Source organism: Leuciscus leuciscus, assembly GCF_965113295.1.
Source record: "Leuciscus leuciscus genome assembly, chromosome: 4".
Lineage (NCBI taxonomy): Eukaryota > Metazoa > Chordata > Actinopteri > Cypriniformes > Leuciscidae > Leuciscus > Leuciscus leuciscus.
In genome coordinates, this window is record NC_138728.1 from 33,532,181 (window position 1) to 33,546,934 (window position 14,754).

The following is a 14,754-nucleotide window of genomic DNA, read 5'->3' on the forward strand; positions in this document are numbered from 1 at the left end:
TGGCTGATTCGATCTTTGTTTGATCACATTCATCACGTTTGGGGATTCCTCATCTACATTCATTAATACTTCAAATCTGTTCTCAAGATGTATAGGCGATGGTAGGAAACCAGTGTTTGCAAACCTTGTCAGAGCCGTATCTGGGGTAGAGGATGCTACTGCAGCAATATGTGATGCTCGTGACAATCTGATGTCTCGAGTGCCTTTGGGTCTTGCTTCCTGTTTGTACTATCGATTTGTATGTCGATCAGTTACAGCTTGTTTCTCTACACTCAGTATGGCCTGTCGAGGAGCACTAGATTCATGGGCCTCATCGGCTGTATTCTGAGGGCGTCCATGATGAACCTCTGTTGTGTGTTCCGTCTGGTTTGGTGGTCCCACAAGTAACTTTGTTTCTAGAACTGCAATCCTTTGTAAAAGTCTGTGGCAGAAGAGGAATTTTCTCTCTTATCCTTTTGAATGTAGGCAGTTGTGTTTTCCCTTCCCCTGAATGTAAGCTGATGGCTTTCAGTGGGAGGCTGGTCGGATAAAATAATTCAGCTTTTTTGTAGTAATCCAAGCTTTGTCGTTTGAGCACTGTGCTGATTAGCTGAAGTTAAAATTAGGCATAGGATATAATATAAAAATATAAAAGCGATAGAGCATAGCGCGGAGCAGTAAGCAAGAATGTCCGAACAGTAGCTGAGCAGGAAGTCTAAAGGCAAGGCAAGGCAAGGCAAGTTTATTTATATAGCACATTTCATACACAATGGCAATTCAAAGTGCTTTACATAGAAGAAATTAAAATAATGAAAAGAAATAAGAATAATTAAAACAGTTTAGAAAAATAAAATAAAATACAGTACTTTTAAAAAATAAAAAAGAATATTTATTATAGATCTTTCTTTCAAAGGATTCCCTTAAGACTTAAATCTTTCAACCTTCTTTTAACCTTCAATCTTCTTACGACTTCCATCTATCAACTTTCCTTTAACTTTCTTTTCTCCCTCATTTACTCACACGTTCTTTTCACTTTCTTTAGCACTTTAGCACTGCGTTCACATTCTTTCTCAGACGAAAACTTTAATATCGTCATTTAAATACTGTTCTACTTTCAAACCCACATTAATCACTTTCACATTATCACCTTCTGAGTGGGCATTTACAGTTTCGGGCTAAATGCCCTGCTGACATAGGAGAAATTAAAATAATTAAAAGAAATAAGAATAATTAAAACAGTTTAGAAAAATAGAGTAAAATACAGTACAGTACAAACAGTCGGACGAACAGCGGCACAGTGCTCATTCAGTAAATGCACAGCTAAACAGAAGTGTTTTGAGTCTGGATTTGAATGTGACCACTGTAGGAGCACATCTGATCTCTTCTGGAAGCTGGTTCCAGCTGCGGCTGGCATAATAGCTAAAAGCAGACTCACCATGTTTAGAGTGAACCCTTGGTATTTCTAGCTGATATGATCCTAATGATCTGAGTGATCTGTTGGGTTTATATTCAGTGAGCATATCTGCAATGTATTGAGGTCCTAGGCCATTGAATGATTTATATACCAGTAATAATACTTTAAAATCAATCCTAAATCTAACTGGGAGCCAGTGTAAAGACCTGAGGACTGGTGTGATATGTTCATATTTTCTGGTTCTGCTCAGAATCCTGGCGGCAGCGTTCTGTATGAGCTGCAACTGTCTTATGGTCTTTTTGGGAAGGCCAGTGAGGAGTCCATTACAATAATCCACCCTGCTGGTGATGAAAGCATGCACAAGTTTCTCTAAGTCTTGTCTGGAAACAAAGCATCTAATTCTTGCAATATTTTTCAGATGATAGTATGCTGATTTAGTTATTGCTTTGACATGACTACTGAAACTAAGGTCTGACTCTAGTGTCACACCAAGATTCCTGACTTGATGTTTAGTTGTTTGACCCCTAGAGTGAAGGTATGCGTTCACTTTGAGAACTTCATCTTTGTTTCCAAACGCAATAACTTCAGTTTTGTCTTTGTTTAATTGAAGAAAGTTTTGACACATCCAACTGTTGACTTCGTCAATGCATCGGCACAGGGAGTCAATGGGGCTGTAATCGTTAGGCGATAGGGCTAAGTACAGCTGTGTGTCGTCTGCATAGCTGTGGTAAGCAATTTGGTTATTTCTCATTATTTGGCTCATTGGGAGCATATACAGGTTGAACAGGAGTGGCGCAAGAATTGAGCCTTGAGGGACTCCGCATGTCATGGATGTCCACTCAGACTTATGGTCTCCTATACTCACATAATAACCTCTCCCATCTAAGTATGACCTGAACCATTTTAGGACTATCCCAGAAAGCCCCACCCAGTTTTCCAGCCTGTCAAGAAGTATGTTGTGATCGACAGTGTCAAATGCAGCACTGAGGTCGAGTAGTACCAGCACTGATAATTTTCCTGAATCAGTATTTAAGCGAATATCGTTTATTATCTTTATGAGCGCTGTCTCTGTGCTGTGGTGCGGTCGGAAACCAGATTGAAAATTGTCAAAGTATTCATTCGAGCTTAAGAATTTGTTCAGCTGATTGAAGACAACTTTTTCAATGATCTTGCCTATGAAAGGAAGATTTGAGATCGGTCTATAGTTGCTTAATATGGTCTTATCCAGATTGCTCTTTTTCAGGAGGGGCTTGACAACTGCAGTTTTCAGGGAGTTTGGAAAACTCCCAGAGAGAAGTGAGGCATTTACCACTTCTAGAAGATCTGCTTCTAAACTGTTTAGCACAATTTTGAAGAAAGATGTGGGAAGTGTGTCAAGGGCGCATGTTGATGTTTTAAGGTGTTGTACGGTTTCTTCCAAAATTTTGCCATCAATTTCTTTGAAGTCAGACATAGTACTACTTTCTCAGGTGGTCTGATCTGTCTGACCCCAGTGCAACTCAAGGATGTGCTGATCACCTTTCTGATATTATTGATTTTCTCAGAGAAGAAAGAAGCAAACTCACTGCACTTGCTGTTTGAGAGCATTTCACTAGGAATCTGGCTTGGGGGGTTTGTCAGTCTCTCTACAGTAGCAAAAAGAGTGCGTGTGTTGTTTAAATTGCTGTTTATAATATTTGAGAAGAAAGTCTGTCTAGCTTTGCCTAGTTCCATATTGAAAGCATGCAGGCTGTCTTTGTAGATGTTATAATGGACTACAAGTTTTGTCTTCCGCCACATGCGCTCTGCTTTTCTGCATTGTCTTTTCATATGTTGCACTGCTGTTGAGTTTCTCCAAGGTGCTTTTTGTCTGCCACTCTTCTTCCTGACTTTAACAGGAGCAATATCATCAATTATATTTTTAACTTTTGAGTTAAAAGAATCAGGGAGAAAATCAACAGAGTCAGCAGATATGCTTGGTGTTAAGGATATAGCCTTCATAAATAGTACACTAGTGTTCTCATTTAAGCATCTCTTCTTGACAGACACAGATCTAGCTTCAGTGGCAGGAGAGATCAATATATCAAAGAAAACACAGAAATGATCAGACAGTGCTACATCCTTAATAAAAATCGATGAAATGTTTAGACCCTTACTGATAAGTAAATCTAGAGTGTGTCCATGATTGTGTGTGGGTCCATGTACATGCTGAGTCAGATCAAAAGTTTTTAAAACAGTTTTGATTTCTTTTGCCATATTGTTTTCTGCATTATCTATGTGAATGTTAAAATCTCCAGCAATGGCAAAACAGTCAAACTCTGAGGTAATTGTTGATAACAGTTCTGTAAAGTCCTCAGCAAAGGCTGGAGAATATTTTGGAGGCCTGTAAATAATGATAAGTAAAATGCGAGGAGCACCTTTTAACACAGTACCCAGATATTCGAAAGACGGGTAATTCCCAAATGATATTTGCTTACATTGATAGATATCTTTAAAAAGAGCAGCTAGACCCCCACCTCTCTTAACAGCTCTGCAGACACTCATAAAAGTAAAGTTAGGAGGGGCTGTTTCATTGAGGATTGTTGCACTGCAGCTGTCTTCTAGCCAGGTTTCATTTAGAAACATAAAGTCCAGGGCCCGTATTCATAAAGAATCTTAATGCAAAAAGTAGCTCCTAGTGACACAATTCTAAGAAAATTCTTAGAAATGTGGGCGTTTACTCTTAAAATTAAAGAAAAAATCCTAGTAAAGAAAAAAGTAATTCAGAAAGCATCTTAACCCTTAAAAGAGGTCTTAAGGTCAAAATTGTTAGGAGCACGAATGAGGACTTTTAAGAGGCTTAAGAGTTTCTTTAGCAGAGGAGAAAATGGAAGAAAGACGAAGAGGGAGAAGAAATGTGTTGCAGACAATGAATAACAGTGAGTTAATAAGACGCTAGATCGTGCAGGGATCATGTTTGTGACAGATCTTATTAGAGACACGCTAACATCTCCAACACTGCACAGAAATGCCATAGCGCCAGAAATGAAAGTAATCACTACATTACGATATTTGGCAGCTGGGAAAATTCCATGTTTGATACATTAAAACCAATATTCAAACCACCACTTAAATAGACATGCCAGCAATCAGTGGAAAATAATTGGAAAGAGTGGAACAATTTTTATCATTCTAAGCCAAGCAAATACCTTATAGGAAATTAACAGCATGCATGATACATTATTACCATACCATGGTAAATAAAACTAAAAAGGATTTATATACACATATATAATGTGTGTGTGTGTGTGTGTGTGTGTGTGAGAACGGTCAAATAGGAAAAATTACGCATGTAATTTCAAAGTGAAGGCTTAGAATAGACCCTATACTTAAAATCACTTTTTTTTTCTTTCTTCTTGGACAACCAACCAATCACAGTCTTTAAAAGATTGTGTCATACATAGCAACGGGGTCAACCCCGCCTCCTCACTAAGATGAAAGTTTTTGTCTTTTCCTTACTCAGAGTTGCTCTCAGATCGGTCCCGAATTGCTCTTAAGCTAAGACTCCTACGTAAAAGTTTTTAAGCTAAATTAAGAGTTTTCTGAGAGGATTCTTAGAATCTTTATGAATACGGGCCCAGGTTGTTTGTGGTTATTAAGTCGTTGACTAGAAGTGATTTATTTTTAAGTGAGCGAATGTTTAAAAGTGCTAACTTAACAGTCTTACTTTTTGTCCCCACAGCAATCTTAGTTTGACATGTAATAGGCACCAGATTAGTTGGGTTTGCTGTACGGCTATTGAAGGCCTTAGACTTTCTATCTTGTAATAGAACAGCAATAGAGAAAGATACAGGCACACTGGGTTCCCGCTTGTTCTGTAAACATTTGAGAAAGTTACTGTTATCATAACAGGAACCCAAAACACATCACTGAGAGCTGGTTTCAGTTGTTTTTGGTTCACCTTGAGCAGATGGAGGAGGGTGTGGGCCCTGGCGTTTTGGCCGAAGAGGCCGAAGAGCTCTCACAGGAGGAGGGGGCGGGCGAGCTCGGCGCGCAGGCTTCGGTGTTTGAGGTGCCTGACGTTTTTTGGTTGGTATCTGGGGGCTTGCAGCAAAAGAGTGGGATAGTCTGGTTCCAGCATGCACTAGTTCTTCCATTTTCTGTGAGAAGCACAGGAGTGGAGTCGCTGGCGAGAGTGAGAAAGTATCTGGTGAAAGGGGCTGTTGCTCAGGTGTTATAGGAGGCTGTGATATGCTGTCCTGGCTTCCCTGGCTGTTTTCCAGGAAGTCGTCCTTGGGTGGTGAGCAGAGGTTGTTGTGGCTCAGTGGTGTTATCATTGTCCTTGTGTGATATGTCAACCGCATGTCCATCTTGTTGCTGAAGTGAAGTCCCGTGTTCATTCATACTGTTTCCAGGTGTGTGTGTGTCGTTCAGATTGACACACACTGCAGAAGGATGATTGAGGGAGAAGTCGATATTGTCCTTTAACACTCTTGAACCAAGTTTGTTTGGGTGATGGCCATCCCGATGAAATAGTTGTCTCTGACTCCAGAAAAGATTGAAGTTGTCAATGAAGTTTACTCCTTTTATATTGCAGGTTTTTTGCAGCCATGTATTAATCCCAAGCAGCCGAGAAAACCTGTTTGTTCCTCTTGCTGGGAGTGGTCCACTGATGAATGTTTGAACTTTCAGTCTTTTAAGTGTTTCAAAAAGTTCATTGAAATCCTTCTTAAGGAGTTCTGACTGCTCTTTATGAATATCATTCTTCCCCACATGAATTATGAGTCGATTTGCAGTCTTATGTTTCATCAGAATGTTCTGAAGTTCCCTGTTTATATCAGAAGTTGTTGCTTTTGGAAGGCAGCATGTAGTTGTATCCCTGCTGCTAATGTTTCTGATTATGGAGTCCCCCACTATCAGAGTCCTGGGCTCGGCTGTGCTCTGAGCTGAGTGCCGCTGTCTGCTCGACCTTGAGCGCCAGTTAGCATCAGTGTTAGCTACTGGCTGATACAGTCTGTGTTCGATCACATTCATCACGTTTGGGGATTCCTCATTTACATTCATTAGTACTTCAAATCTGTTCTCAAGATGTATAGGTGTTGGTGGGAGACCAGTGTTTGCCATCCTTGTCAGAGCTGTATCTGGGGTAGAGGATGCTACTGCGGCAATATGTGGGGCTCGTGACAATCTGATGTCTCGAGTGCCTTTGGGTCTCGCTCCCTGTTTGTGCCATCGATTTGTAAGTCGATCGGCTTGTTTCTCTACCTGTCGAGGAGCACTAGTTTCATGGGACTCACCGGCTATATGCTGAGGGTGTCCATGACGAAGCTCTGTTGTGTGTTCCGTCTGGTTTGGTGGTCCCGTAAATAACTTTGTTTCAAGAACTGCAATCCTTTGTAAAAGTCTGTGGCAGTTAGTGCAGCAAGTAGATTCCAGAAGAGGCATTTTCTCTCTTATCCTTGTAGGCAGTTGTGTTTTCCTTTCCCCGGAATGTAAGCTGGTCGGGTAGAAGAATTCTGCGTTTTTGTGGTAATCCAAACTTTGTCGTTTGAGCACTGTGCTGATTTGCTGAAGTTAAAATTAGGTGATAAAAGGAGCTAAAATATAAAAATATAGAAGATAAAATATAAAAGCGATAGAGCAAAGCGCGGAGCAGTAAGCAAGAGCGTCCGAACGGTAGCTGAGCTGAGCAGGAAGTCAGGTTCCAAGGTCTAAGCTACATCCTTGCTTCAGGTTGAATGATTCTCATTGGCTAAGAAATAGATAAACATAGTAATTTTCCACACATAAACAGATAGACTGAAGCATATCTCTATTGATTATGCAGCTGACACTCGGACCCTGAAGTTAGGCACATCATGACCTTCCAGATCGCAGATCCAGTGCCAGCCTGTCCAGAACAACAACTCAAGCCGCGTTTCCACCGCAGGAACTTTCCCCAGGAACTAGGAACTTTGGGCTGGTACTCGATGTGTTTACACCGCAGGAACCAGGGTCTAAATTAAGTTCCGGGTAAATATTTCCCCCTTTCCTGCTCATGAGGTAGTACTTTTTCAAAGTTCAGGAACTTTCAGGGGTGGGACTTGTGCGCTGCACAAGCTGATTGGTTGTGTTCACGCCGTATTCTGGTTGGATGACTCCATGCAGCATTTATTTATTTTTAACCTCCCTTTTTAAAAAATCTATTGCGGTTCGTCTCGTGGCTTCATGCAGTAAGAGTTGTCTGTCTGCAAATATGGAATTTAATAAAAAAAACTGGTGGACTGGCGACGAGTTTCAGGCTTTATTAAGGGTATTTGTGGAAGAGGAAACTTTCTGCGCGTTCGTCCCAGCCATCTCACGGTCAATGTCCGCAATAGCTGATAACATACAAATTTTATATCTAACGTTAGCATTACGAGCTTACTGAACACGCTTTATAAGTGCTCGTCTCTTTTCTGCCACAGCTTTTATTATTAAGTCATTGTTTACACATTGTCATCTATTGCAAGGCACTCCAAACCATGTTACAAATTTACTATAACAGGATTGAAATAGCGCTTTGAGGTTAGTAACAAACAACTATTTACAAGAGCGTATTTGCGAAAGAGCGCGTTCATCCCAGGCATCTCGCAATAACTGATAACATACATTGTCTAATTTTATACGCATACGAGCTTTCTGAACACGCTTTAGTATCAGTGCTCGTCTATTTTGTTTTGTTAATTACCTCGTTAGTAAACCAATACATAACTGCAGCACAGTTTGAATCTCCTCCATACTTATTATAAATGTGGCGCTCAAAACTGATTACTGTCCGTCGCAGACTGGGAGGAGCAGTTGCGCGCAGTTTACCTTCCCGGTACTTTAGACCACGGTGTAAATGCAGAAAGCAACCGGTCTGGGGCAAAAAAAGTTCCTGGGAAAAAAGTTCCTGGGACAAATTGTTCCGGGTAATTTCGGTGGAAACGCGGCTTCAGTCAATCTCTAATAATGCCAGTGGTTCCTTAACCTGCAACCAAAAGGACTAACACACACACACTGACACACAGCTTCTTCCAAGGTTGGATTTGGCCAGGCTCTAACTATAAACAGGAGAGTTTACTCAAAACATCAAGATAATACGTTCTTTCTCTAAAGGAGAGCTACACTTTAGTTTAACTGGAAAGTAAGGCTTTAACAAAGAGATGGTCCCTTAAACTATTGACTTCATTGACTCCTGTGACCATAGTTGTCAGAGTACCCTAGAAAAACAGATGTATGTATTAACACATGTTGAATATCTTTCTCAAACAAACATCTTTCCATATTTCATTTCTGGAAGCCGGGCTAAATGACCAAGCACTGTTACTGCATTCATATCAAATACAGAAATTAGAGAATACATGAAAAGAACATTTCAGTAATCACACTGGTAACTTCTATAACAAAGTAAAATCTCACAAGCCTAGAGAAGTCATTCAACTCATGTGATATTTAGATGGAACATTTTTTATTAATACCTTGATTATAATCACTCATTACATATACATTGAAGCAGCAGTTTATTCCAAAATCCACCCTGTCAGTATTTAATGGAAACTTATTTTACCGTTAGTTATGCAAGGCAAAAGAATGAAGGCTAACCCGAAAGTCGCAGCATTTCAACACAACTTCTGCTCACATATTTGAAGGCTTTCCAATTTAAGTAAGAACTTACAAATGGCTGGCATAACGTAGTACTCCAAAGGTGCTCAACAGTTTGTGATCACACCAAGAAAGGTGGACAAGGACTTTTATTTTAAGAAAAGACATTGTGTCTGGTCTGATCTGCAGGTGCAAGTCTGTGTCCATCCTTGTGGTATTGCAACCACTAAAAACGGAGACAACAGTCACGCTTGCCCAGTACAAAGGTGTCCAAAAGCCTGACAAATCTCACTCAGGTATCTGAGCAGATTTCCACCTTCACTGCCACTGGAAACTCACTGTAAAAGATAACTAATAAAAAAATTAAAAAAACATAGCCATGCAGTTTATCATTGTTGTCAAAATATACACTCCATAAACAGGGTAAACTTGCAGACACTTTTTGTAGAACAAAGTATTTTGAATAACACCTTAAACTAAAGCTTTCCCGTGTCATATTTTGTAATCTATCTCAAAGAAGTGTGGTCCACGTTATATTTGTATTAGTCCGGTATGTCTTATATGCCTACTACTGCTATCTAGAACAAGCTTGTAAGGACTACTAGCTTACAAAATGAACTGCTTTTATCAGCCAGATGGTGACAGTGGATATTAAAGTCAACTTTAATTATTGACTTGGTGAAATGCAGAAGGTTTAATTCATAAAGCCGTATCAAAAATCCCGTTATACATGCTAAATAGCTATCGTTAGTTAAGTTACGCTGTTTAATGTCCCCTTTAAAAATGTAGGAGTCAGGCAGGAAAACAATTCACCCACTTTTGTGGACTGTCATATGTTGTAAGGAAATATTAAATTGAGTATCATTGCCATAACAGTAAAAACGAATGAAAATGTCCCTCAAGGAAAGTGTATTTAAGGAGAAAAGCAGAGCACCCAATACTGAGCCTTGTGGCACTCCACACTTGTTTGATGAGACCTCTTCATTCAGACAAATGTGGTAGCAGTCAGGCAGATAAGACCTAAACCATGCTAATGCTTGTCCACTAATGCCAACATAATTATCAAGGTAAGCATGAGAATGTTGTGGTCTATCCTGACTGAAGAACAGTTTCTCTTTAAAACTGAACATAGTTGAGAGGACACAATTTTGCGAATATTTTAGACATGAATGACAGATTGGCCAATAATAAACCAGTTATCTTGGGTCAAGTGGTAAAGAGTTTGATAACTGCCAGCTTTCTTAGACTGTCTTGCTTTTGAGGATGTGTCCTAAAGAAAGCAAACAGTTAACAAAATTGAGAAGAGATTCTGAGATAAGGTAACTCCACTTTCAGTAGCTTATTAGGTATAGGATCTAGCGTACATGTTTTTGACTTTGATGCTTTAATGCAATATTTTGATGTGTGTTCTTTTGTGCTATTAAACTTGTGTTAATTTGCGTGTTTTTTGTTGTTGTTTTTTTGCTTTAGACCTGATGGCACTGAAAGAAGAAAGTCAAGAATTTAATGAAAATGATGAGAAAGATCGGTGTGATGAACATCGTGTCATGACTGGAGAAAAATCCACAGAGACTGAAAAGACTTCATCACAAAAAAGAAAAGCTCAGAAAAACATATCAAACAATTTCATCTGCCATCAGTGTGGAAAGAGTTTTACTCAAAAAGCAAATCTTAAAAAACACATGAGAATTCACACTGGAGTTAAGGCTTACACCTGCCAACAGTGTGGACAGAGTTTTGGACGCAAAGAAAACCTTAAAGCCCACATGAGAATTCACACTGGAGAGAAGCCTTACACCTGCCAACAGTGTGGAAAGTGTTTCACTCAAAGAGGAAGCCTTAAAAAACACATGAGAATTCACACAGGAGTAAAAGCTTACACCTGCCAACAGTGTGGACAGGGTTTTGTACGCAAAGAAAACCTTAAATCCCACATGAGAATTCACACTGGTGAGAAGCCTTACACCTGCCAACAGTGTGGACAGAGCTTTGCACATAAAGGAAACCTTAATTCCCACACGAGGCTTCACAGTGGAGAGAAACCTCACACCTGCAAACTGTGTGGGAAGAGCTACTCACAAAAATATCTTAAGAATCACATGATAATTCACACTGGAGAGAAGCCTTTCATATGCTCTCAGTGTGGAAAGAGTTTCAGATGTAAAGTAAACCTTAATCAGCACATGAAGATTCACTTGAGAGTAAACAGTTTTACATGCCATCAGTGTGGAAGGAATTTCACAGACAGCAATCGCCTTAAGAATCATGTAATAACTCACACTAGAAAGAAGCCTCACATGTGCAATCACTGTGGAAAGACTTTCATAACCGAATCAATCCTTGAGGTTCACATAAGAACTCACACTGGAGAGAAGCCTTTCACCTGTCCTCAATGTGGAAAAAGTTTCATAAAGAAAGGAAACCTTAAGATTCACATGAGGCTTCACACTTGAGAGAAGCCTTATACATGTCTTAAATGTGAGAAGAGTTTCACAAATCAAAGAGACCTGAAACAGCATTTGCAAACTCATTCCTGAAATCAACTGTAGTGTTCTGTATGTGGTAAGAGGTTTACTAAATACAGCAGTTTCAGAAATCACTTGCATATTCACGCTGGATGATGACTTTTAATTTTGTAAAAAGTATAATAAAAATCATCAAACTTACAGATTTTGTCATCCCCCTGTTGTGAATTTTATCCCTTAAAACTCATTTTGATCACCAAAATTACATATTTAAACAATTCCTTGAGAAAAATTCTTCATGCCTTAAAACAGCTTGAATGTTACTCTACACTCTTGCCTCATTTTGTATACGTGGTTCTATGAATATGCAAATTAGTCCCACCTCCGCTCACTCACAGCAGCTCAGAGATCCACTCGTTGCAATCACACGTTGACTGATTAATTACATGGTAGTTTGTGATGTCAAAAACACCAGCGATTTCAAACCGTGTTTTTGAGGGGCCATTTACACGACACCATTTTCAATTAAAAAAGTAAAAAAAAAAATTATGTGTTTCGGCCGTTCATTTACACACAGTGTTGGTCATCTTACTTTAAAAAAGTAATTAGTTACAGTTACAAATTACTTCTCCCAAAAAGTAATTGAGTTAGTAACTCAGTTACCACATTGTAAAAGTAATTAGTTACTCGGCAAAGTAACTGTGACGTTATTTTTTATGTTCTATAACGCTATTACGTTCTATAACATCTTTAACGTCAAAGATGTTTATATTAACTGATTGAAGAATAAAAACACTATACAGTATTTTAGAACATTTGGTATTTATTTGAACTCAATAGATTGCAGCCTGCCATAGAAATAAAAACATATAAAAAATAAATATTGAAAATAAAATTCAAGTGCAAAATTAAGACACAAATGTAAACTTGGGTAAAACAAAACAAAGGAAAATCTGTCCATTAAGTAGTGCAAATCTCTGTAACTGTATATTAGGTCTACTGCACAATAAAAAGAACACTATCCAACTCTTAAATATTCAAAATAAATAATGTTCACACACTTTGCAAAAATAAATAATGTTCACACACTTTGCATTCAAGTGCAAAACTAAGACCCACAACTGTAAACTTGGGTAATAAGAAACAAAGGAAAATCTGGTCTTTAATTAGTGCAATTATCTGTATCTGTATACTACTGCACAATAAACAGAGCATTATCCAACTCTTAAATATTCAGTAAAGTAATAAAAATTAAATATTGAAAATAAATAATATTCAGTTATTCACACACTTTGCAATCAAGTGCAAAACTAAGACACACAAATGTAAACTTGGGTAAAAAGAAACAAAGGAAGATCTGTCCATTAAGTAGTGCAAATCTCTGTACCTGTATTTTATTGCACAATAAACAGAACACTGTCCAACTCTCTATGTAGATTAATATGTTGTTCGTTCTCAGTGAAAATGAACAATACATTTATCTATACTAAAATACTCCTCTCATCTAACTACTAAACCAGTGGTTGTAACGTAGGAGGAGAAGCTTTTCAAATCTTTTGTCTGACAGTCTGTTCCTCTTCGGAGAGAAGACAAGCTTGCCCAGGCTGAACAGTCTCTCAACAGGTGCACTAGATGGAGTTGCAGCATTGTAACGTAGTGAAATTTTCTTGATGAGAGAAAATCCAGACAGAGAGTCGAAGTTTTGTGCTGAAGATCTAATATAGTCTGCCACCTGGTTTTCTGCTGAAGAGGAGGTGTCCTCCCCATCCTCCTCAAAGGAAAAGAAATCATTCTCTTTGGCTGAATCTGTGTGATGTGAAGATGTGCTGGTACCTGGCTGTGGTTCTTCGAGGACAATTTTCCGGCACTCTGCCAGCAAACTTGCCTTAGCCTTATCCTTTAACTCCTGTGACCGCAGCCAGCGAAGTTTGAATTTTGGAAGAGTTACAGCAGCAAGCATAGCCTCTTCATTTCCCAGGACATCAGCAAATCTGGTTTTGATAGCCTGAAATGATAAGAATAATCACATTAAATGAATGTATCCACACAAATCAGTGTTATTATTATTATAATTATTATAATTAGTAGTAGTATTTATTATTATGAGTACTACAGAAATGTTCACTTAATAAATAATAAAATATTCAATTCAAGTTCTTACTGTGACTATGGCGTCAGGAAGGTCCCTCAGTATTTGCAGGCCACTTTTAAGGGTTTCTGTCTTCAGCATTAATGTCTCCATCGTTGGTAGGAGTGTACCATGAAAACAGTTGTCTTCTCCCTGAAGTATATCTAAGGCAACTGTAAGGGGCTTCATCGCAGTACAGTACTCCTTTAAAAACTGGTGTTCCCTTTCTGTTATCGCTGTCAGTCCTAATTTGGAGGAGATGGTGTTAAAGTCTACCATGGATATTTCACAGATTCGAGCCAGGGCATCATAGAAGGAATTCCATCGTGTTGTACAAGGTACAAGCAGCTTTTTTGACAGTAACTCATCAACTGTTTCAGTAGCCAAAGTTGATCGACTAGTCTTGTTCCATAGGGCAGTGCATTTGGCAGTAGCACTCCTGTAAACAGCCTTTGTTGCAGGTTTTGACAGCAGCCACTTGTCAACATCTGTGCATGAAATGAGGTTTAGTGTGTGTGATGCACATCTCTTGTGGGGGGGCAAAGTGATCACAACATCACCATCATTATCATCAGTTGCATGTAGAGTATCATTAATGTCTGTAAATGTCACCTCATCTTCATCGTCTTCAGAATCACTCTCCTCAAGTGGCTGGTACCTCTTAAATGCTTTAACAAAATTAGAGCCATTATCAGTCACTGTTGCTGTGATTTTGTGTGTTATCCCATATGTTGAGTGTATATGTCACAGGTCGGGGTGGAGCGCCAGCGGGCCGCCCACCCCTCCGCCCGCGTGCCGCCCCTGAGGAGCTGACCGTGGACACAAAGGAGGCAGACACAGAATTAAAAATAAATATTCTTTATTACATAATAAAAACAATATAAAGTCCCTTCCGCATCCTCCTTTCTTCGGGAGCAGGTTCTTCCAGCATCAGCAGGCTCTTCCAGCATCAGCCGGCTCTTCACTAGCCTCAGGCTCTTCCAGCATTAACAGGCTCTTCCAGCATCAGCAGGCTCTTCCAGCATCAGCAGGCCCCTCCGGCATTAGCCGGCTCCTCACTAGCCTCAGGCTCTTCCAGCATTAACGGGCTCTTCCAGCATCAGCAGGCTCTTCCAGCATTAGCAGGCCCTTCCGGCATTAGCCGGTTCTTCACTAGCCTCAGGCTCTTCCAGCATTAACGGGCTCTTTCAGCATCAGCAGGCTCT

General features: G+C 39.5%; 1 protein-coding gene across 4 annotated transcripts in view; it reads left to right on the forward strand.

The window, feature by feature from the left end:
* The window catches only part of LOC309497397 (uncharacterized protein), a 65,999-nt gene extending 54,082 nt beyond the window's left edge, over positions 1 to 11,917 (forward strand). For 2 of the 4 annotated variants that reach the window (XM_082167662.1, XM_082167663.1), the window contains exon 3: positions 10,427 to 11,633. In XM_082167662.1, the coding sequence (XP_082023788.1) occupies positions 10,427 to 11,409 (983 nt within the window). In that variant the 3' untranslated portion in view covers positions 11,410 to 11,633. Of the gene's footprint in view, positions 1 to 10,426 lie in introns of all 4 variants that reach the window. The other 2 variants (XR_014205514.1, XM_082167664.1) reach the window with 2 other exon arrangements.
* Positions 11,918 to 14,754: the final 2,837 nt, after the last annotated feature.